The 23,931-nt window shown below is 46.3% G+C and overlaps 1 protein-coding gene across 1 annotated transcript; it reads left to right on the top strand.

The window, feature by feature from the left end:
- Positions 1–8,898: 8,898 nt before the first annotated feature.
- Positions 8,899–21,978, top strand: PLD2 (phospholipase D2). Its single transcript, XM_077165674.1, has 25 exons — positions 8,899–8,995; positions 9,506–9,615; positions 9,705–9,835; positions 9,938–10,080; positions 10,495–10,600; positions 10,693–10,758; positions 10,903–10,961; positions 11,102–11,194; positions 11,293–11,445; positions 11,924–12,073; positions 16,137–16,220; positions 16,357–16,435; positions 17,199–17,309; positions 17,484–17,654; positions 18,042–18,168; positions 18,351–18,469; positions 18,562–18,675; positions 18,795–18,899; positions 19,133–19,221; positions 19,341–19,454; positions 19,630–19,679; positions 19,956–20,090; positions 20,304–20,457; positions 20,820–20,934; positions 21,209–21,978. Exons 2-25 carry the CDS (start codon positions 9,507–9,509, stop codon positions 21,431–21,433), a joined length of 2,802 nt encoding a protein of 933 aa, XP_077021789.1. The 5' UTR covers positions 8,899–8,995; position 9,506; the 3' UTR covers positions 21,434–21,978.
- The last annotated feature ends 1,953 nt before the right edge of the window (positions 21,979–23,931 follow it).

Here is a 23,931-nt window from a genome sequence, read left to right as displayed (position 1 = left end):
TCTGTGTGTCTTCAGCTTCTTTTCCTGACCTCAGACTTGAACTTATCTGGCCCACTTACCTTTCGCAAACCACTACACTGAGCTCAGAGAGAGCTGGTGAAGAGATGGAGTTTTTGAATATATAATTTCCCCACTAAGCCTCTGGACAGGTGATTTTTGAACTTCTTTTGCTAGGCCACCTTCCATACACTTCCTTTCCCTCACTATATCCAGGTCCTCATGCCACCAGTGTGTGATTGAGGTAGGGGCCCCAGGTAGAGTGTGGCTAAGGCAGAGGTCACTTCATCTTAGCCTGCTCCCTGCCAGTCTACATGGGTAGCTACCGGCCTTAAGGCCAGATTCATTGCAGCTCTCTTCCAACCCAGCCTCAATATCCCCTCTCTCCACACTCACCTCTGTCACCTCATCTTGTGATTAGAAGCAGCAGAGTAACTTTTCTTGGGTTTGGGGAGAAAGGCAGACTTTATCTGTAGATGGAATTTTTTTTTTTTTTTTATGATTCACAGTTTCTTTTTATTCAGTTGCTTCCATTTCTGTGATTCGGATGGACAAGAGTGAGCCTCTAGTTTTTTGTTTTGTTTTTTTATCACATAGTTGTATATTCATCATCTTGATCATTTCTTAGAACATTTGCATCAATTCAGAAAAAGAAATAAAAAGAAAACAGAAAAAAATTCATACATACCATACCCCTTACCCTACCCTTTCATTCATCACTAGCATTTCAATCCACTAGATTTATTTTAACATTTGTTCCCCCTGTTATTTATTTTTAATCCTTATGTTTTACTCATCTGTCAAAAAGGTAGATAAAAGGAACAAAGTTTTCACAATCACACAGTCACATTGCGAAAGCTATATCATTATACAATCATCTTCAAGAAACACGGCTACTGGAATGCAGCTCTACAGTTTTAGGCACTTCCCTCTAGCTTCTCTAATATACCTTAAACTAAAACCCCCCAATCGTTCTTTTTACTCCAGTCTATGGATCAAATGCTTCCATCTTGAAATTCTTAGTTTTTTAAAACAGGGACCCCACTTTTTCATTTTGCCCTGGGCCCTGCAAATTATTCAGCTGGTCCTATAGTCAAGTGAGGGATCCACACGCCACCCAGAGAGGCAGATAACCCTTTGCCCTTGGTTGGCTTGAATATGTATCTTTCTCTCCAGTGCAGTTGTCTTGTCAGTCTGCCTGGCAGTCCCCCTTTTGCTCAGTCTCCCTCCATAGCTGCTCCTCTTTCAGTACCACACACAGGTAACACCACGCCCACTTCAGACCCATCTCAACAACGGAGACCAGGATGCTGGGAGTGGCCAAGAAGGTCCCTGATGAGGGTGCGGTTTCTAGATACCCCACCACCACTGTTGTCAAAACAACCACTTCATTTCAGACTGGGTGATTATAGGCACCAGGGGATAGAAAGGGGAGGAGTGGGGGGAAGATACTGCTGCCCAAACACCTGTCCTTTCTGTGCCCCCTTAATGTTGAGGTTTTCTCTGAGCCTCATGGAGAAGAAGAAGGAGATTGAGAGGGGTGGCATGACAGACAGATGCAGAGGTGCTGGGACAGACAGTTGCAGTGAGAATTCAGTACAGCCATGCCAAGTGACTTCCTGGTGCAGGATTGGATACTGCTAGGGATTCGTTGTATTTTAGATTCTCTTTAGAATGAAAATTTGGAGGGCTCAAGATATAAAACTTTAATGAAGTCTTTTTTTCTTAAGAATAAGAAACTTTACTAGCAAGAGAAATGTTATGTTCTCACCAAATGATCTAGTAGTAGTCATGCCCTTTTATGAAGATGGTTGAAAATGATGAATCATGCGGGGCTAGGCGGATGCTAGGAACTTTTGCATGCTCTCTCATCTCATCGAATCTTAACAATTATCTTTTGAGGTAAATATTATTGCTCTCCTGATTTTACAGTTGAGGATTCTACAGTGGCACTGAGAGAGTAGGTAACTTGCCTAAGAGCAAACAGGCAGCATCAGGGGAGCAGGGAATCCCCCTGCCCCCACTCACCCCTACCCCCTGCCGCAAGTCAGTCTGACCCAGAACCCACTCAGTTAACCAGCACACTGAGCTTCCCAAGCAGCACATCCCTGGCAGGACACTGATCCCTTCCGACAGGCGTCGGGCAGCCAAGAGCCCAAGCTGGGGGTCCACTGCATCTTGGCCAGGGACCCTGAATGCTCTGTACCAAAGCTGTGCAAATGCTGTATCATCATTCCCTAAGGGTGCCAGGATGTGTGAACTGTTGGGAAGCACTGCTGACTGCACTGTAGCTCCTGACTCAGGAATCGGTTTGTTTTCTGTTTTTTTAAATTAACTTCATTGAAGTAAAAATTTAATGTACACTTTCGGGCGGGCCATGGTGGCTCAGCAGGCAGAGTTCTCGCCTGCCATGCCGGAGTCCTGGGCTCAATTCCCGGTGCCTGCCCTTCCAAAAAAAAAAAATTTAATGTACACTTTAATGCATACATCTTAATGTACGGTCCCATGAGTTTTGACAACTGTATATACCCATCCAGCCACCACCCAAACTATAGGACATTACCAGAAAGTTCCCTTGTGTGCCTTTTCATAGTCTTTTCTCTGCTCACTGCCCCAGGCAACCATTGATCTGATTTCCATTACTATAGATTGATTTTGCCTGTTTTAGGACTTTATATAAATGGAATAATAATAGCATTACTTTTTTATGTCTGGCTTCTTTCAGCATGATAGTTTTGAGATTCATGCATGTTTTTGCATTTATTAACAGTTCATTTGCATTTTGTTTTTTAATTAACAGCTTTATTAAGCTGTACCTCACATGCCAAAAACTTCAGCCTTTTAAAGTAAACAACTCTGTGGGTTTTTGTGTATTCAGAGTTGAGCAATCATCGCCACTCATTTTAAAACATTTACATCACCCCAACAAGAAACCCCATGTCCATTAGTAGTCACTTCCCATTCTTTTCTTTCCCCAACTTCTAGTAATCATTAATCTGCTTTCTGCCTATTCTTGACAGAAAAAAATGGAATCTTATAACATTGAGCCTTTTGTGTCTGGCTTCTTGCATTTGCATAAAGTTTTAAAGGTTCATTCATAGTGCAACATTTATCAGTACTTTATTCCTTTTTATGGCCTGTTTTAGTTTGCTAGCTGCCAGAATGCAATATACCAGAAACTCAATGGCTTTTTAAAAAGGGGAATTTAATAAGTTGCAAGTTTACAGTTCTAAGGCTGAGAAAAATGTCCCAATTAAAATAAATCCATGGAAATGTCCAATCTAAGGCATCCAGGGAAAGATACCTTGGTTCAAGGAGGCCAATGAAGTTCAGGGTTTCTCTCTCAAGTGAGAAGGCACATGGTGAGCACGGTCAGGGTTTCTCTCTCATCTGGAAAAGCATGTGGCAAACACGGAGTCATGTACTAGCTAGCTTTCTCTCCTGGCTTCCTGTTTCATGAAGCTCCCAGGGAGGCATTTTCCTTCTTCATTTCCAAAGGTCGCTAGCTAGTGGACTCTCTGCTTCTCATGGCTATGTCATTCTCTGCTCTCTCAGAATCTCCCTTTTCTCCAAAATGTTTCCTCTTCTATAGGATTCCAGTAAACTAATCAAGACCCACCTGGAATGGGTGGAGACACATCTCCACCTAATCCAATTTAACAGCCACTCTTGATTGAGTCACATCTCTAGGGGGATGATCTATTTAAAGTTTTAAACATCAGTACTGAACGGGGATTAGAAATGGCTGCCTTTACAAAATGGGATTAGGATTAAAACATGGGTTTTCTAGGGTACATACATCCTTTCAAACCAGCACAGACCAAATAATATTCCATTGTTTAGACAGACCACATTTTGTTTATCCATTCATCCGTTAATATTTAGTAGATTGTGTGGACCTAGGTTTTCAGTTCTCTTGAATATATACCTGGGAGTGGAATTGCTGGGTCATATGGTAACTCTGTGTTAAACATTTGAGAAACTGTATTTTCCAAAGTGGCTGCACCATTTTACAGATCATTCATTTTTACAAATTAATCAAAATTTAAAACTTCTAAAACAGCAAAAAAATAAATAAATTGAAAAAGAAAAAGAAAAAACAAGAAAAAAATTTTTAACTTCTGCTCTTCAAAAGTAACCATTATTACAAGAAAAGCTGCATTCTATCTATATATAGACATATGTTTCAACACATATATCGGATATAGGACTTAAATCCAGAAAACATACAGAATTCTTACAATTCAGTTATTAGACAAAAAACATGATTTTTAAAAAATTGGCTGAACACAATTAACAGCACTGAAATATATATCTGAATATGCTTAAAGGCGGGAATATTAGCTTGTCTCTATATAAACAATAAACATTTTTAAAAGAGTCCATAGAACTACATTACCCAAATAGTGAACCCTAAGTTAAACCATGGTCTTTAATTAATAGTACAATTATAAAAATGTTCTATCATTAATTGTAACAAATGTTCCACACCAATGCATAGTGTTGATGACGGTGTGGTGTATGAGAATCCAGTATTTTAAGCATGATTGTTCTGTAAACCCACTTCTCAAAAAAAAAAAACTTGGCAAAAGACTTGAACAGACACGTCACAAAAGAAGGTATACAAATGGCCAGTAAGCACACAGAAAGATGGTCAACATTATTATCATCAGAGAAATGTAAATACAACCACAATGACAAAGCACTTCACATCTATTAGAATAGCTAACAATTGAAAAGACTGACAATATCAAGTGTCAGTGATGCTGTAGAGCAACTGGAACTTTCATACCTTATTATGGAAGTATAAAATGAAACAATCGAAAAGCTTTGAGAGCAGCACACACAGAAGCTAAGGGAAGACAAAGAAGTTCAGAAAGAAAGCCAAAGACAATGCAGCCAGAAACTAAAAACAAAAGAAACCCAAGACAAAAGAACCAGCACATGCCACATGTGAATCCCATGATCACCAGCTTGTCTTAAGGAAGAAGGGATCATCTTGAGGATACCTTGATTTGAACATTTTCACAGCCTGAAAACGGTTAGCTTGTAAACTATTTAATCCACATTGTTAAAAGTCAGCCCATTAAAAAAAAAATTTAAAAAAGTCAGCCCATTTCTGGTCTACTGCATTTCAGAAACTATAGCTAACTAAAAACAGATATCAACACACAAATATCAGCAGTGTTTCCATACATTATAATGAGCAATCTGAGGAGGAAATCAAGAAAAAATTTCCATTAACAATAGCAGTTAAAAGAATCAGATATCTAGGAATAAATTTAACAAAGGATGTAAAGGACCTATAAAACATTGCTCAAGGAAGACCTAAATAAATGGAAGGACATTCCGTGTTCATGGATTGGAAGACTAAATATTGTGAAGAAGTCAATTCTACCCAAACTGATTTACAAATTCAACACAATCTCAATCAAAATTCCAAAACCCAACTTTGCAGAAATGGAAAAGCCAATCATCAAATTTATTTGGAAGGACAAGGGGCCCCAAATAGGCAAAAACATCTTGAGAAGGAAGAACAAAGTTGGAGGACTCATACTTTCTGACTTTAAAGCATATTACAAAGCTACAGTGGTCAAAACAGCATAAAGATAGATATATTGATACCACCATAAAGATAGATATATTGATCAATGGAATCAAATTGAGAGTTCAGAGATAGATCCTCACATCTATGGTCAATTGATTTTTTAGAAGGCTGCCAAATCCACTCAACTGGGACAAATGGTCTATTCAACAAATGGTGCTGGGAGAACTGGATATCCATATTCAAAAGAGTGAAAAAGGATCCCTATCTGACACCTTATAAAAAAAAGTAACTCAAAACGGATTAAAAAAAGCCTAAATAAAAGAACTAGGACATAAAACTCCTAGAAGAAATTGTAGGGAAACATCCTCAAGAGCTTGTGGTAGGAGGTGGTTTCTTAGACTTTACACTCAAAGCACAATCAACAAAAGAAGAAATAGACAAATTGGGCCTCCTCAAAATTAAATACTTTTGTGCTTAAAGGACTTCATCAAGAAAATGAAAAGGCAGCCTACTCAATGGGAAAAAATATTTTGAAATCATATATGTGATATGGGTTTAATAGCTAGAATATATAAAGAAATCCCACCATTCAACAACAAAAAGACAAACATCCCAATTTAAAAAGGGGCAAAAGACTCGTATAGAAAATTTTTCGAAGAGGAACTACAAATGGCTATAAAGCACATGAAAAGATGTTTAATTCACTAGCTATTAGTGAAATGCAAATCAAAATCACAGTGAGATATCAACTATAATGGCCACTATCAAAAACACAGAAAAACACAAGTGTTGGAGAGGATGTGAAGAAATAGGAACACTCATTCACTGCTGGTGAGGATGTTAAATGGTGCAACTGTGGAAGATAGTTTGGCAGTTCCTCAGGAAGCTAAATGTAGAATTGCCAAATAATCTGGAGAGTCTGCTACTTAGGTATATCCTCAAAAGAACTGAAAGCAGAAGAACTAAAACAGACATGTGCACACCTATTTTCACAGCGGTATTATTCATAATTGCCAAAAGATGAAAAGAGCCTGTCCATCACCTGATGAAAAATAAAATGTGGTATATATGTACAATGGAATATTAATCAGCTGTAAGAAGGAATGAAGTCCTGATGCATGAAACAACATGGATGAAGCTTAAAGACATTCTTTTGAGTGAAATAAGCCAGACACAAAAGGACAAATATTGTATGATCTTACTAATATGAACTAATTAAAATGAACCAACTCTAGGAGTTAAAATCTAGAGTATAGGTTACCAGGAGATAGAATTATGGATAGAGATTGGGGAGCCAATGCTTAATTTGTATAGAATTTTTAATAAGGTTGATTGTAAATATTTGGAAATAGATAAAGGAGATGCTGGCACATTACCATGAGTGTAATTAACAGCGCTGAATTATGAGTGTGTTCACAGTCGAAAGGGGAAGTTTAGGATTGTGTATGTCACGAGAAGGAAAGCTAGAGAAAAACCATGGGACTATATAACATACTGAATCGTGTTGTAGACAATGACTGTGGTTAGTTGTACAAATGTAAGAATGGACTCACATGAATTAGAAACAAATGTACTTCACTATTATAAGGTGTTAATAATAGGGTGGTATCTGGGAAAAATACAACTAATTAAAACTATAGACTAGAATTATGTTCTTTCATAAATTGTAGCAAAGGTACTATACCAATAAAAAGTGTCAAAAATGGTGGGGGAGTTATAAGAGGTATGGGATTTTTCATTCTGGAGCAATCAGAATGTTCTTTAATTGATTGTGGTGATGAAGGCACAGCTCTGTGATTACACTGAGTCATTAATTGTACACTTTGGATGAATTGTATGGTGTGTGAATAAAACTGTCTTAAACATTGGGCAACAGTGGCTCAGTGACAGAGTTCTCGCCTGCCATGCCAGAGACCTGGGTTCGATTCCCAGTGCCTGCCCATGTAAAAAAAAAAAAAAAAACTGTTTTAAATATTTTTTTAAATGATAAAGGCTAAAAGTCAGGAGAACATCATCTTTAAAGTACTGAAAAGGAAAAAACTGTCAAACCACAAACCTATGCCCAATGAAAATATCCTATAGTGAACGAAATAAAGATATATTCATAAAAATAAAATTCAAGACAATTTATTACCAGCAAATCTGCCCAACAAAGAAAAAATTTTTGATCAAATTCTTCAGACTAAAGAGAAATGAGACAAATGAGAACTCAGATTTCAGGAAGAAGTGCAATTCCTCAGAAACACGGTAATAATAAAAGATACATTTTCCTCTTCTACTTTTCTAAATACCTGTGACTGTTTACAGCAAAAAAAAAAGTGCATTTAGTAGTTTGTATATATAAATGCAATAATGTAAAAACTATAGCTTGAAAGAGTGATGTTAAACTAACTCTCCAGTTCCAAGATTCTTTTGGGGGGCGGTGGGGGACCGGCCCCGCATGGTCCGGGAATTGATTGCGGATCTCCTGCATAAAAGGCGAGCATTCTACCACTGAACCATCCGTGCACCCTCCAGTGGCAAGATTCGTGCCCAAAAAACAAACAAACAAAAAAACCCACAATCATTTTGGAAAGCAGTCTGGCAGTTTCTTATACACATTACTAGGACCCAGCAACTCCACTCCTAGCTGTTTACCCAAGAGAAATAAAAATGCAAATTGATACAAAAACTTGTAAAGAAGCTTTATTCATAATTGCCAAAACCAAAATCTAAATATCCTTCAAAAAGAGAGAAAAATTCACCTATCCAATCCATCCATCCATCCATCCATCCATCCATCTAATCGTCTTTTAGGACCTGAGGATTTCCCTGCTTGCCCCCAGACTATAAATTGCAGGAGAGCAGGTTCCCTCGTACTCCGTCCCACCTGAAGCAGGTGCGCAAGTTGGGCGAATGAATGAACGCAAGCATACATTTGTAGCCACCATCCCTTCGGCCTTGTATAGTCCCCTCATTCCTTCCACCGACTTCGCTGGCTGGACTAGGCCGGACCCGGTCCGCAGCTGGCTGGGGAAGGGGACCCGGCAGACCCGCCTCGCCCGCGGGCTGAGGAGAGCCCGGCGCCCGAGCAGTGAGCAGTGTGCGCAGCGCGGAGTCCCACCCGGCGGCGGCAAGGTCCGCTGGGACGGACGACGCGGGATGGACCGACAGACTGGTGGACAGCCCCGACAGCCGGACGCACCCGGCCGAGCATCCAGCCCCACCCGGCCCAGGGCGACCCCCCGACCCAGGGCTACGCGCAGCACGGCGGGGCGGGCCGAGGGCGGCGGGGGCGGGACAGGACAGACGAGAATCCCGCGGAGGTGAGGCCGGGGACCGTCCCGCCCCCGAAGGCAGACCCTGAGCCCCGGCCCCGCCCCGGCCGCCGGGGTGGAGGCTCCGGCTCAGAGCTCCGCGCTGCTCCCCACAGCACGCCAACCCGTGCGGGCGTCGCCTTCGGCTTCCAGGGTGAGAGGACCGGGGTGGGATTGCCTTCCGAAATCTTGGGTCCCGGAAATCGGGCGGGGACCGGGATGGGCTCGGCTGCGGGGCCTCCTGACTCAGCCCCCACTCTCAGATTTCGGGGTTTCCCTCCCCGGTTGCGGGCGCGTAACTTCCTCACTCCCGCCCGGACCCCCTCTCGCAGCTGGCTGGGCCCGACTCTGGCCCCGGCGGCCCCAGGCCCCTCTCGCTACCCTAGGTCCCTCCTCCCAGCTTCTGCTCTGTCCCGTCCGGACCTGGCTGGGGGCCCCTCGGTGCCCTAGTTACGGGACAGGGGCGGGGCGGAGGGATTCGGGATGAAGGACTACGGCAGAGGATGGAAGTTAGAGGGGAGTCTGCGGAACTTTGCAGACCCTTGGGCGGTGATTACAGGTTGTGGTCTAGGTGGGTGGAGGAGAGGGCCTGTGGGAGCTGGAGATCCCTGGGTTTGGGATACTTGAGGCAGGCCACCTCCCTGATACCTCCTGGTATTCCTAGGATGATGGCGACCCCGGGGAGCCCATTCTACAGTGGGGGTGACCTGGACTCAAGCCAGTTGCAGATGGAGCCCGATGAGGTGGACACTCTGAGGGAGGGCGAGGACCCAGGTACTCAGGAATGAAGACCTTCAGGGAAAGGAGGGCCAGGGGACTGTGGCTTCCTGGGATCTGCACTCCTCTGCTTTCTTTCCTCCTAGCTGACCGGATGCACCCCTTTCTGGCCATCTATGACCTTCAGCCTCTGAAAATGCACCCCTTGGTGTTTGCCTCTGGAGTCCCTGTCACAGCCCAGGTGGTGGGCACTGAAAGATACACCAGTGGCTCCAAGGTGCCTGGGCTGGTACCAGGGTGGTGGGTAGAGGGAGGGGTGGCCAGAGTGGAGGGCTGGGACCTGACCAGGGCCGGTCGACCCTGTTCCTCACTCCCCCAGGTGGGAACCTGCACTCTATATTCTGTCCGTTTGACTCATGGAAACTTCACCTGGACAACCAAAAAGAAGTTTCGCCATTTCCAGGAGCTGCACCGGGACCTCCTGCGACACAAAGTCTTGATGAGTCTGCTCCCTCTGGCTCGGTGAGAGGGAAGGAGCTGTTTCCTGTGAAGGGCAGGTGCCCCTCACTCTGGCAGCATGGACTACCCCAGCCCTCTTCTCTCCTTTCTTCCTCTTTCACCCCCAGATGCTTTCCTTCCCCTTAACTCTGGCCACTGGTCCCCCTCCGCTAACGTTGATGGCTGGGAAAACTTCCCTGCCCAGCTCTCCATGGTTCTGTGCCAGTATCTCAACTGGGCTGGATGCCCGAAATGCCCTTGGCAGCTTCCCCCCTTCCCTTGTCTCCATTCCCGGGGCAGGGTGGGGGTTGGGGGTGTGCTCCCTTCTGCCAGTCTCTAGGCCTCTTGCCCTCCCCAAAGGTCCCACCTTCAATACTCCAGAGATCCAGGCACCCAGCCTCCCAACTCTTACCTGTCCCTCCCCCATCTCTTCCACAGCTTTGCCGTTGCCTATTCTCCAGCCCGAGAGGCAGCCAACAGGGAGATGCCCTCTTTACCCCGAGTGGGTCCCGAGGGTTCCACCAGACATGCAGCTAGCAAGCAGGTGCGAATGGACACCAGGGCCTCTGGGAAGGTTTGGCATATAAATGGCTCTGGGCCCATCTGTCTTTCTCTCTCCCCTCATCCCCACTCCAGAAATACCTGGAGAATTATCTCAACTGCCTCCTGGCCATGTCTTTCTACCGCAACTACCATGCTATGGTAAGGTTCAAGAGCTGGATGCTTGGGTCCTTTGAGAAGGAGCAGTATAATCAGACCTCCAAGGGAGCAGAGGGCCAGAGTTGCTTGGGGCTGAGAGACTGAAAGTTTGGGGTCTCTTCTCTGAGCCTTTGTTTCCCTCTGCAGACGGAGTTCCTAGAAGTCAGTCAGCTCTCCTTTATTCCAGATCTTGGCTCCAAAGGCCTGTGAGTGTCTGATACCCTTCACCCGGCCATCTGCAAGATCTCTTTAGATCTCTCCCTGACTTGCGAATGGAAAAGACAGTGCGGGACGGGCTGAGGTTCTGGATTCCTCATCAAGCATCTCTTCCTGATTTTCCCCACAGGGAGGGGGTGATCCGGAAGCGCTCAGGGGGCCACCGGGTCCCTGGCCTCACTTGCTGTGGCCGAGACCAAGTTTGTTATCGCTGGTCCAAGAGGTGAGAGCTAGGGTAGAGCAGCCGGGCAGGGTGGGGGGTGGGGGTGAGGAGGGAGATCCTGAAGGCAGGGAGGAACGGTTGGAGCCCTTCCGCTCCAGGTGGCTGGTGGTGAAGGACTCCTTCCTGCTGTACATGTGCCTCGAGACCGGCGCCATCTCGTTTGTTCAACTCTTTGACCCTGGCTTCGAGGTGCAGGTGGGGAAGAGGAGCACAGAGGCACGGTATGGGGTCCGGATCGACACCTCCCACAGGTAAGACTTTTCTGAGGAGAGGAGAGCCAGCCCTAGGGCCCCGAGGGCTGATGAGGGGGAGAGACCTTGAAAAAAGAGGAAGGAATTTCCATCCTCCTTGATCTGGCCATGATTTTGAAACAGGCTGCTTAGCCCAGCTGGATGCCTGGGGCTGCTCTTCGAGTCTGGGGCTAGAGAAAGGGGGTTGAAAATAAGGAGCCCAGGGGAAGGGCTCTTGATATAAAAGAAAAGGAATTCCATTCATTCTGTTATTCTTCATTCAGCAAACCTGAGTGCCTGGTACAGCACCAGGTGCTGGGAACCCAGCTGCAAATGAGGCAAATATATGCCCTGTCACTGTAGAGGTGTGAGTTAGGGATTCAGGGAGCAAGTGGGAAAGAGGTGCTAGCCCCGCTGGGATGGTCTGTGTTGTGGCTGTGGTGTGGTCTCTGGTGTGGAGGGGGAGGACTGGTGGTCCAGCTCTCTGTTCTCTGTACAGATCCCTGATTCTCAAGTGCAGCAGCTACAGGCAGGCACGGTGGTGGGGCCAGGAGATCACGGAGCTGGCTCAGGGTCCAGGTAGAGACTTCCTGCAGTTGCACCGGCACGACAGCTACGCGCCGCCCCGGCTTGGGACCCTGGCCCGGTGGTGAGATATTGAAGTCCTTCTGAGTTTATCTGTGACCCCCTTGGTATTCCCTGACTCCTTGATCCTTTCTCTCTTCTGTCTCTTCTCACCCTTTCTGATCTCATGACCCCCCCCATACACTTTCACTCCTGTCGTCTCCATGATTCTCTCATCTCTTTAACCACACTGATCTCTGATCTCTCTGATTTTCCTCTGATCTTTCTGATCTTTATCCTTGTGGTTCCCCAATTTGGTAATCTCCTTGGACCGGACCTCCGACCTCTCTGACTTCCTGTGACCTTTTAACCCCCTTTTGCCCTCTGACCCCCTCTATTCTCTTTGCTGTCCTTACGTCTCTCTGATTGGTTCATTTGCTTAGTGAACAGCTTTTTTAAGTGCCTACTATGTGCCAAGTCCAGTGCTGGGAATCAGACACAGGCTTATCTGGTTTCAGAGACTAGTAGGTGATTCAGCCATGAAACGATGTGAACTTGCTGTAGTGGTGATAGATACAGAGAAATGAGCTCAGAGAAGGAGTGTCTGCCCCAGCGTGGGGATGTCAGGACAGGCTTTCAGAAGGCCATAACCCCAAGGTTAGCTTTGGCAAGATAAAGAAAATGGAGAAGAATGGTCTAGCAGAGAAGATAGAAATAACTTGATGTGTTTGGAAACTATGAAGATTGATTGTTGCTGTGTGCCAAGGAGCAGTCAGAGAAGAATTTGGGAAGTCATGAAAGAAATTTTTTGTGGCAGTTGGTTTTGTGATTTTTTTACATAATAACTAATAATAGCTAATAACAAATGTAGCACTTGCTGTGTGCCAAGAAGTATTTTACATGTGTTAGTTCATTGAATCTTCATAACAAGCCTATATAATTAACTCCATTTGACAGATGAGGAAACTGAGGCAAGGAGGGGTTAAGTAACCCACCCAAGCTCACATACCTAGTGAACACTGGAACTGGAATTCAAATCTATGTAGTTTGGGTTGAGACCCTGCTCTTAACCACCATGGTAGACTAACAGTTATTAAAAAGTCAAACAATACAAAAACATATTAAATAAAGAAGTTAAAATTCTCATTCATCACACACCCCTTTCTCCTTCTTATTGCTGCTTAGCACCCCCTCTCAGCAATCCTATTTGTCTCCCCAGAAGTAATCCTGACAACAGTTTGAAATCTGTCCTCCCAGCTCTTTTTCTTTTTTCTGAGAGAAGTTGTGGGTTTACAAAACAATCATGCATAAAATACAGGATTCCCATATATCATCCTTGCATTGGTGTGATATATTGTTACAAGTGGTCATTAGTACATTTTAAAAATTGTACTATTACCTGTAGTCCATGATTTAATTTAGGGTCACTGTGTAGTGTAGTTCTATGGATTATTTTGTTTAATTTAATTTTTTTTAAATACCAAAAAACACCAAACAAATGCAAACATTCCTATTTTGATCATTCTTTTCTACATATATAATTAGTAATTCACAATATCATCACATAGTTGCATATTCATCATCATGATCATTTCTTGGAATATTTGCATCTATTTAGACAAAGAAATAAAATTAAAACAAAAAATTTATACATACCATACCTCTTACCCCTCCCTTTCATTGATCACTAGCATTTCAAACTAAATTTATTTTAACATTTGTTCCCCCTATTATTTGTTTTTATTCCATATGTTCTACTCGTCTGTTGACAAGGGAGATAAAAGGAGCATCGGACACAAGGTTTTCACAAACAGTCACATTGTGAAAGCTATATCATTATACAATCATCTTCAAGAAACATGGCTACTGGAACACAGCTCTACATTTTCAGGCAGTTCCTTCCAGCCTCTCCATTACATCTTGAATAACAAGGTGATATCTACTTAATGCGTAAGAATAACCTCCAGGATAACCTCTCAACTCTGTTTGGAAACTCTCAGCCATTGACACTTTGTCTCATTTCACTGTTCCCCCTTTTGGTTGAGAAGGTTTTCTCAATCTCTTGATGCTGAGTCTCAGTTCATTCTAGGGTTTTTCTCAATCCCTTGATGCTGAGTCTCAGCTCATTCTAGGATTTCTGTCCCATGTTGCCAGGAAGGTCCACACCCCTGGGAGTCATGTCCCACGTAGACAGGGGGAGGGTGGTGAGACTGCTTGTTGTGTTGGCTGGAGAGAGAGGCCACATCTGAGCAACAAAAGAGGTTCTCTTGGGGGTGGCTCTTAGGCATAATTTTAAATAGGCTTGACCTATCCTTTGTGGGGTTAAGTTTCATATGAACAAACCCCAAGACTGGGGGCTCAGCCTACAGCTTTGGTTGTCCACACTGCTTGTGAGAATATCAAGAATTCAACTTGGGGAAGTTGAATTTCTCCCCGTTCTCACCATTCCCCAGAGGGGACTTTGCAAATACTTTTTTACTCACTGTTCAAATCACTCTGGGATTTATTGGGGCATCACTCTGGACCAACCAACAAAATCTCATGTCCTACTCAAGGTTCCATGTACCTATGGTGTTCAGTTAAGCTGTCAAATAAGTTATATTAGGAAATGCACTAGTCAAAATATAGATTTCGTGCCAAATATACAGGTTTTGCTTTAGTCTCACACATAGGTTGAAATTTTAAAATATTAATTACCATCTATTTTCAGTACCCTGCAGTAATGGCATTCCTTTGTTCTTCCTCAAGAAAAAACATTTTTAAAATTTGTACATTTCATCACTATCATTATATACTCTAGGCATTCCTAGATTATACCATCTCAGTCTTTATCATCTATCTTTCTTTCTGATTTCATTTGTGCCCCCACCCTCCTCCCTCTGTCATTCTCACATTCAGCTTCATTCAGTGTAGTTCCATGGATTTAAAAGAAAATTTATTTTACCATATATGCAATCTAACACTTCCCCTTTTAACCACACTCAGATATATATTCAAATGCTGTTTATTATGTTCACAATATTGTGCTAGCATCACCACCATCCATCACCAAAACATTTCCATCATTTCAAATAGAAATACTGTACATTTTAAGCCTTAATTTCTTATTCCCTATCTCTACCCCATCCCCTGGTAGCTATATTCTAGATTCTGACTTTTTGAGTTTGTTTTTTTTATTATTTCACATCAGTGAGATCATAAAATATTTGTCCTTTTGTGTCTGACTTACTTCATTCAACATGGTGTCTTCAAGATTCATCCATGTTGTTGCATGTATCAACACTTCCTTTTTACAGCTGAATAGTATTCCATTGTATGTATGTATCACATTTTATTTATCCATTCATCAATTGATGGACACTCCCAGCTCTTTTCTGCTTATTTCATATGTACATGCATATACATCTACTTTGTTATAACATAAATGAGATTACACCCTGTTCTATGGTTTATTTTTTCACTTACTACGTGTTAGAGATTAAACACTTGGGTTATTTCCAATTTCTTACTCTTATAAATAATGCTGTGATTAGTACAATCTTTGCCTAAGCATGAATAGGATAGTATTCCTAGGAATAGAATTACTGTGTCAAAGGGTGTGTACATTTAATATATTGATAGATACTGCCAAACTGTCCTTAAAAAGCTGTGACCAGCCTATGGGAATACCCATTTGCCTATATGCTATATTGCATGTTACCAGTGATTTTAATTTTTTCCACTCTAGTGGATAAAAAAAAAAAACTTATTTCATTTTAATTTCAATTTCCTTGTTTACTAGTGAAATTGAACATCTTTTCCCACAATTGATCATTTTAATATCCTCTCTGAACTGTCCGTTCTTATTTCCTCAAATTTCAGTAGGCTTATATGTCTTTTTCTTATTGATTTGTTGGAGCTCTTTATATATGATGTGTTAATACTCCCAATGCATCATTTTCTTAATTTACTGTATCTTCGGTAATGTTTGTTTTTATTTAGCCCATACTGGCAAATCCATCCCTTTCAATATATCTGAGACCATCTGACCTCTGTCATCACTGACTTCTGTGCTGTCACTTCTGACCCATGACTGTCCTCCGATCTTCACTCCCTAGAGTTTTCTGGCTTCTGACTCCCCTGATCTCCTTGGCTTGGCCTCCCCCCAGGTTTGTGAATGGGGCAGGTTATTTTGCGGCTGTGGCAGATGCCATCCTGCGAGCTCGAGAGGAGATTTTCATCACAGACTGGTGGTGAGTCAGAGCAAGAGGGATGGGATAGGGTCTATGGCATATCAGCCTGTGGGTAAGAGGAGGGAGTACAGGGGAAGTTGTCTTGGGCTGGTTGTCTAGGGTTTAGTTTGCCTTCCCCCTCTGCCTTTAATCCCAGGTTGAGTCCTGAGGTTTACCTGAAGCGTCCAGCCCATTCAGATGACTGGAGACTGGATATTATGCTCAAAAGGAAGGCGGTGAGGAGAGTGGTCAGGCTGGAGAGGGGTGCAGTGGGGGTTGCTTGTGGGTAGAGGTTGCTTAGAAGGGCCTGTAACATAGGAGAAAGTAGGGGAAGAAACATGCCCATCCTGGTTCAGTGTCTCGCAAACATCATCTTCTTCCATAGGGAGAACAAACATTTCCCTTTTCGTGCTCCCCTTCTACCTGGTATAGTATCCTGGGGGGTGTGCATATTTGTCTCTCTCACTCGACTGATAGTTCCCTTAGAGGCAGAAGACGCAGTGTCTGCAAAGAGGGGGCATCTGTGGATTTTGATAGGAGGGAGGAAGGATACATGGATGAAGAAGAGTGGTTGGGTGAGTGGATGGGTAGATGATGGACAGGGAGATGAGTGGAATGCTATGAAGCTGGAAAGATGAATAAATGGAGGTTGGGTAGGTAGATGGATGAATGATAGAGGGCAGCTAGGGGGATGAGTCAGTGGTTGGGGAGATGGATAGATAGATTATGAAAAGAAGTGGATGGATGAGTGGATGGATAGGTGAGAGAGTGTATGGGAGATATATGAGTAATGGCTGCTTGGATGGATGAGTAGGTGAGCAGACAGGTGACATCATTCTAAGTTTCTGAAAGCATCAAAGCATGGGACTAAGGGGCAGAGTGTCTAGGCTCTCCTGGTAGTTTGGAGGGAATCCTGAGCATGGGGGAAGGACTTTGAGAAGGTGGGGAGGGGAGATTCTGGAAGAGGCACTAGGATCTGATTCCCCCATTCACCACCAGGAAGAGGGTGTCCGTGTGTCTGTACTGCTCTTTAAAGAAGTGGAGTTGGCCTTGGGCATCAACAGTGGCTATAGCAAGAGGGCTCTGATGCTGCTGCACCCCAACATAAAGGTGACTCTCAGGCCTTAGAGACCTTCCTACATTATAGTCCGTCTCACCACACTTTTCCATCTTCTAAGCCTTCCCTTTCCCTGAGTGTCTCAACTTTCTATCCTCCCCCCCAGTGCCTCCTTTGCCTTCCATCACCTAAGCCCAACCTCATGAGCTCCCTCATACCTGCCCCAGGTGATGCGCCACCCAGACCAGGTGACACTGTGGGCCCATCATGAGAAGCTCCTGGTGGTGGACCAAGTAGTGGCCTTCCTAGGGGGGCTGGACCTTGCCTATGGCCGCTGGGATGACTTGCACTACCGGCTGACTGATCTTGGGGATGCCTCTGAATCAGCTACCCCACAGGTAATCCCCAGGACCTTCCTGAGCTTCCCTAAACTCAGCTAACCTAAACTCCATACTCTTTCTCAGCTCTAGTCTTCCTCCTCCAATCATTTCAGGAATTTTCTATCTCAGAGTTCCTTGTCCTATTTAGGACCCCAGTAACCCACTTTGAAGATGCTGTAACCCAGCCCCTTCCCCATTTCTACTATCTAGCCATCCCCATTCCTCTAGGGATATCAAATGCAGCTGGAGGGAAGGGCTAGGGAGTGGAATTTCCTCTGTTTCATTCTTTCTCTGTGTCTCTCTATCTCACAATCTTTCAGAGCTCCTGTCTTCTCTTTGGTCTTGGCTCTGTATGGCCCCCATGACCCAGCCCCTTGCCCCTGGCTTGGGCGTGTTCCCCTACAGCCTCCCACCCCAAGTCCAGACTCTTCAGCCACCCCAGACTTCTCTCACAACCAATTCTTCTGGCTGGGAAAGGACTACAGCAATCTTATCACCAAGGACTGGGTGCAACTAGACCGGCCTTTTGAGGGTGAGGGCCTGCCTCCTCTAAATCCCCTGAGAGCTGGGAGTGGGGGCAGAAATAGGGGCTGGGACTGAGAGTAGAATGAGATGGGTTAGGGATAGTGCAGCCTTCCCTCTGGTAGGTTCTTGCCCCAAGCTTCCCCAAGGAACCAGTCTTGACCTCTCTCCTGACTCTCCCGGAAACCCCAGATTTCATTGATAGGGAGACCACACCTCGGATGCCATGGCGGGATGTTGGGGTGGTTGTTCACGGCCCACCTGCCCGGGATCTTGCCCGGCACTTCATCCAGCGCTGGAATTTCACCAAGGTGCTCATGCCTTCCTATGGGGGCTGAAGGTTGGGAAGAAGCCCAGGGATAGCTTCTTCCCACCTCCCATTGATTCCGCCATCTCTCCACAGACCACCAAGGCCAAGTACAAGATACCCACATACCCCTACCTGCTGCCCAAGTCCGCTAGCACTGCCAACCAGCTCCCCTTTACGCTGCCTGGGGGGCAGTGCGTCACCGTGCAGGTGAGGGCTCCCAACTTCAGCCTGCCTCCTCCACCTCCTCCCTTCAGCCTGTTTTCCCTTTTCCTCCTCTTCTGCAGTTCGGAACTTCCTTTGCACATCACAGCCACCATTTCCCCTAGGTCTTGCGCTCAGTGGACCGCTGGTCGGCAGGGACATTGGAGAATTCCATCCTTAATGCCTACCTGCACACCATCAGGGAGAGCCAGCACTTCCTGTACATTGAGGTCTGCCTGGGTCAGGGCAGGAGGTGATACTAGAGGGTGCACCTGAGGCCCCAGGAGAGAAACTTATGATATCACTGGGGATCATTGAGCACTGATGCAGCTGGGCCTGGAGGAAAAGCCGAGGTCCAGGGCCAGAACCTGGGCTGGGGTCTGGAGCCTTGGGGTGGGGCCTGCGCTGGGAGCTGAGGCAGGGGCAGGGGCCAGGCTGCTGATACCTGTCTTACCTGCACCAGAATCAGTTCTTCATTAGTTGCTCAGATGGGCGGACGGTTCTGAACAAGGTGGGCGACGAGATTGTAGACCGAATCCTGAAGGCCCACAAGTAAGGACCTCCAGGGAGGTGGGCACCTGGGGGTATGACTGGAGGCCGGGGGGGTAGGGAGGATTAGGGGAATAGGGCTTTAGGGAGGGGCTCACCTCTGACTCCACCCCTCATCCCAGACAAGGGCAGTGCTTCCGGGTATACGTGCTTTTGCCTCTGCTCCCTGGCTTTGAGGGGGACATCTCCACAGGTGGAGGTAACTCCATCCAGGCCATTCTGCACTTCACTTACAGGTGACCACCCCTCCCCGCCCCGTGCCCCAGCCAGATTCTGCTTCTCTATAGCTTCATCCATTAATCCCCACTCCTGACTCCACCTTGATCCCTTCCTGTGGGACTCTGAGGTCCGCTTCTCTTCTGGCATCCCCCTCCCTTACCCCCACCTTCCTCATCCTTTCTTTTCCCCCAGGACCCTGTGTCGTGGGGAGTATTCAATCCTGCACCGCCTCAAAGCAGCCAGTGAGTGCTGGGGCCTGGGGGTGGAAGCTTTGGACCCCAAGGAAGGGGTATTGGGAGCTAGAGGCCTGGGATGGGAGGGGGAGGCTGTCACTCTTGTGTGCTTCTGGGGCTACTGACCTGGGACCACAGGGGCCCTTCCACTGCCGAGAAGAGTGGAGGAGTATATACACCAGACTTGAGGAAGGGCTCAGAAGTGAGGAGGCAGGCGGATAGGGCTCCATCTGCACGCAGAGGATCCCTCTCTCCTCAGCCTTCCCCCATGTCTCTTGCACACAGTGGGGACAGCATGGCGAGACTATATGTCTATCTGCGGGCTTCGCACACATGGGGAGCTGGGTGGGCACCCGGTCTCAGAGCTCATCTACATCCACAGCAAGATGCTCATTGCAGATGACCGGACGGTCATCATTGGTTAGTGCTGGATCTGGGGCCCTGGCAGTGAGAAGAGGTGGGGTGGGTGGAGGAGGGACACGGGGGTAGGTGATGGAGACTGGAGCTGAGGCCCAGTTGGGGGTGGAGGCTACAGAATGGGTGTTGCCCACCGGCAGGTGCTCTGGTGGTGGAGATAGGGTGAGGGGTCTTCCTGGGCCTGGGCGGACATAGTCTGTGCTGCATCCACTCCAGGCTCCGCGAACATCAATGACCGGAGCTTGCTGGGGAAGCGGGACAGTGAACTGGCCGTGCTCATCGAGGACACGGAGCTGGAGCCATCCCTTATGGATGGGGCAGAGTATCAGGCAGGCAGATTTGCCTTGAGTTTGCGGAAGCACTGCTTCAGGTAGCGATGGGTGTGGGGTGCTACAGGGTGGAGGTGAGGGGGAGGTTTCTGCCTTTTGCACCAGGTGGGAGGTAGCACTGACTTTTCCCCTAGGCAGAAAGTTTATCCAATTTAGGATTCCAGCGAGTTAGGGACACCAAAAAGATGAGAAAAAATATTTAATATGTATATATATTTAAGAGCATCAAAGTAGTCACCAAAGTAGAAACAGATTAAAACTTTATTGGACTCCTTTGCACTTATTTTACTGTTTACTATTGCATCTACTTTGAATTACCTGGATAGCAGCCACCTAACTTTTCTGCATTGTGGGTTTCCCAATGGTCTTAGTCTGACCCTGCTGGGACCCCTTTCTCCCATAGTGTGATACTCGGGGCAGACACCCGGCCAGACCTTGATCTCCGAGACCCTGTCTGTGACGACTTCTTCCAGCTGTGGCAAGACACGGCTGAGAACAACGCCAATATTTATGAGCAGGTTGGGGCCAAGAGGGGCTGGCCTGGGGGAAATTTATGGAGCATCCTGGGCTCAGGGTGGGATGGAGGGAAGCCTCACCGTACAGCCGTTCTCAGGACAGGCATGTGGGTCTGGGGGGGGCATTCACTATCTTGGGTTTCGGTGGCCCACGGTCAAGGTGGAGGGTATGGAGAGATGGCATGGGGTGGGGTGGGGAAGAGTAGGGAGTCCAGCCCAGTAGGACTTGGGGAAGTCTCCCAAGCCATATTGGCTTCCATGTCCCTCCCACCCACAGATCTTCCGCTGCCTGCCGTCCAACGCCACACGCTCTATGCGGGCACTCCGGGAGTACGTGGCTGTGGAGCCCCTGGCCTTGGTCAGCCCTCCCTTGGCACGGTCTCAGCTCACCCAGGTCCAGGGTCACCTTGTTCACTTCCCCCTCAAGTTTCTGGAGGATGAGTCTTTGCTGCCCCCCCTGGGCAGCAAGGAAGGTGTGATGCCCCTAGAAGTGTGGACATAGCAGAGGCTCCAGACGGGAAGAGGCTTCTGGCCACTGGGCTCCACCACGTCTGGCTCCTTGCCCCTTAACCCCTGACAACTGAGGGCAGTGCCCTTGGAGACCTGGGAAGGCAGGCATCCTTGACAGGGCTAGAGAAGTCAGAGAGGGCCCTCCCTTGGAATGCAGCTAAAGAGGGCGCTCCCATCCTTAGGCTGGGGAGGCAGGAAGGGTCCCAGAGCAGAGCAGCCTCCCCACTGTCTGGTTGAAGCCACTGCTACAGAGGAGCAGGAAGCCAGGGTCAAGCCTGTTACTCCAGAAGGAGGGGGCTGTGTCCTGGGCCTTCCCCATCTCTCCTCTCCTCCTGCCCTTGAAGCCTCTCTTTGCTCAAGGGCTTCCCCTAGCCCCTTCCTGCCAAGGTCGGGGGAAGGGTGAAACCGCCTTCAGGCTTCAGCCCCACCTGGGAGGGGCCACACTAACCCCCTCCACCAGCCTACTGACAGACACTAACTTTGTATCAGTCCAATAAGCGTTTCATAAATAAAAGTGAAAAAAAATGTCCATGCCTCTTCCTCAGTGGAACTGAGTGCTGTTCTCAGTCACCCCTCCCTGCCCATATGTAGCCCTGGTGCCCTTCACCTCATCCATGGGAGGGGAACTTTTCCAGCCCATTCCTTTGTTTGTTCTCCCATTTCCCTCTCCGCTCTACGGGATCTCGGTCACCGGGTTGTTGAGAGAAGGAGGTGTTCACACAGCGATGCCTGGGTGGGGGCTTTCAGTCAGGAAGAACTAGATCCAAATCCTGGATTTGTCACTTGACCTTGTCCATCCACATCCCCTCTCTGGGCCTTGATGGTCCCCAGTGAGAATAATATTTAAATGCCTGACTTGCTGCAAGGATTCAGGCCTTGACTAAAACATTTCTTGAGTACCCACTATCTGCCAGGTATCGTTCTCGACTCAGAAGCGAGCATAACAGACAAGGTTTCCCCGCCTCGTGGTGCTGTGTTCTGGTGTCTCACTGTCCAAGATGGTAGCCGCTAGTCACATTTGATTATTTAAATTTAAATGAGTTAGAATTAACAAAAAATTGAAAAATTTAGTTCCTCAGTTGCACTGGCCACATTTCAAGGGCTCCATAGCCACTCATGGCCAGTGGGCAGCGTGTTTGGACAGCTCAGGCCCAGATTGTTTTCATCACTAGAAAGTTCTGTAAACAACGCTGCTCTAGGGGAAGAGAGAACTAAATGGCATAGTCTGTGAAAGAGTATAGCAGGCCTGGGACAGAGGATGGGGTTGCCTCCCAGGGTGGGTGGAGAGAAAGATAAGAAGTATATCGAGAGCCTTGACTAAACTGGTAACATTTCTTTGAGTGGTGGGTAGACAGATTTTTATTATATATATAAGCTTTACATATGTCTGAAATATTTGAAATAATAACAATTTAAAAAGGTTTAGTGCAGGCCCTGGCTGTTGCCCTTCACTCCTCCAGCCTCATTTCTCCCTCCAAGTTTCAGAATTGATCCTAGTAGCATGAAGAAATGGAGGGGACTAGTAAGTTAGGAGCATTCCTGGAAGAGGGAAGGGTCAGAGGGGTGATACCGTGCAGAGAGGGAACGCTTTTGCTTGGCCCTCATCTTTTCTTTTGACTCCAGCCCTCTGTTCCTCTCTAGCAGCCACTTCCATATAAAAAATCCCCCTCCCACTTGGTGTAGTGGTCTCCCGGTGCTAATTGGAATTCTACTAATTGGCCTCATTATCAGCAGTAAGTGCCTCTTCCCCTAGGGGGACCATTACCTCCTTAGCTGAGGAGTGAGGTGGAGACAGCAGCTGCCCCAGGTTAGGCGAAGCTCTAGGTAAGCTGCTTCTCCACACTGTCTGTGGATGCAGCTGTCCTCCTCAGTCAGGCCTGGAGTTTGTTGAATGGAGTCTACACAGCGCAGGGGCCAAAAAGCAGTGGTCTTGGAATCAAGAGAACTGGCTGAAGATCTGGAATTGAAAGAATGAGTCCAACCACCCAAGGGAGTTGGGAGGCTCTGAAGATGGGTGGGTCTGTGCAAAGGATTCATTTGCCCCCCTTTCCAGGTGTCTTATGATTGGTCTTATTTTTAATATTTTTTGACACATGGTCCGGGACTCCCTCCACTCCACCACATAGTCTCTTTTAAGGTTTTAATTATGGGCAATTTCAAGTAAATACAAAAGTAAAGGCTAGCATAATGAAGGCTCATGCATCTAGGTATCACACCATCATCCTGCTTCAAAAATTACCAACTGAGGACCAGTCTTGCTTCTCTGTCCCCTTCAGAAGACACTGTCTCGAGCTTGGTGACCATTTATCCCATCCCTGTAATCTTGATTTGCTTAATCATTCAGTATCTCTTTATTAAACACTCTGTGTATCAGGCGCTGGGGAAGACCTAATGTGTACCAAGGGGTTTATGTCCCAAATTTTATTTTATCTTACCTCTATAAAGTAGAAATTATCATCCCTATTTTATTCACGATGGAATTGAACCTCA

The sequence above is a fragment of the Tamandua tetradactyla genome, chromosome 6, assembly GCF_023851605.1.
Source record: "Tamandua tetradactyla isolate mTamTet1 chromosome 6, mTamTet1.pri, whole genome shotgun sequence".
In the NCBI taxonomy this organism is placed as follows: domain Eukaryota; kingdom Metazoa; phylum Chordata; class Mammalia; order Pilosa; family Myrmecophagidae; genus Tamandua; species Tamandua tetradactyla.
Note: the sequence above shows the minus strand (reverse complement) of the source record. Positions and strands in the feature narration are given on the sequence as shown.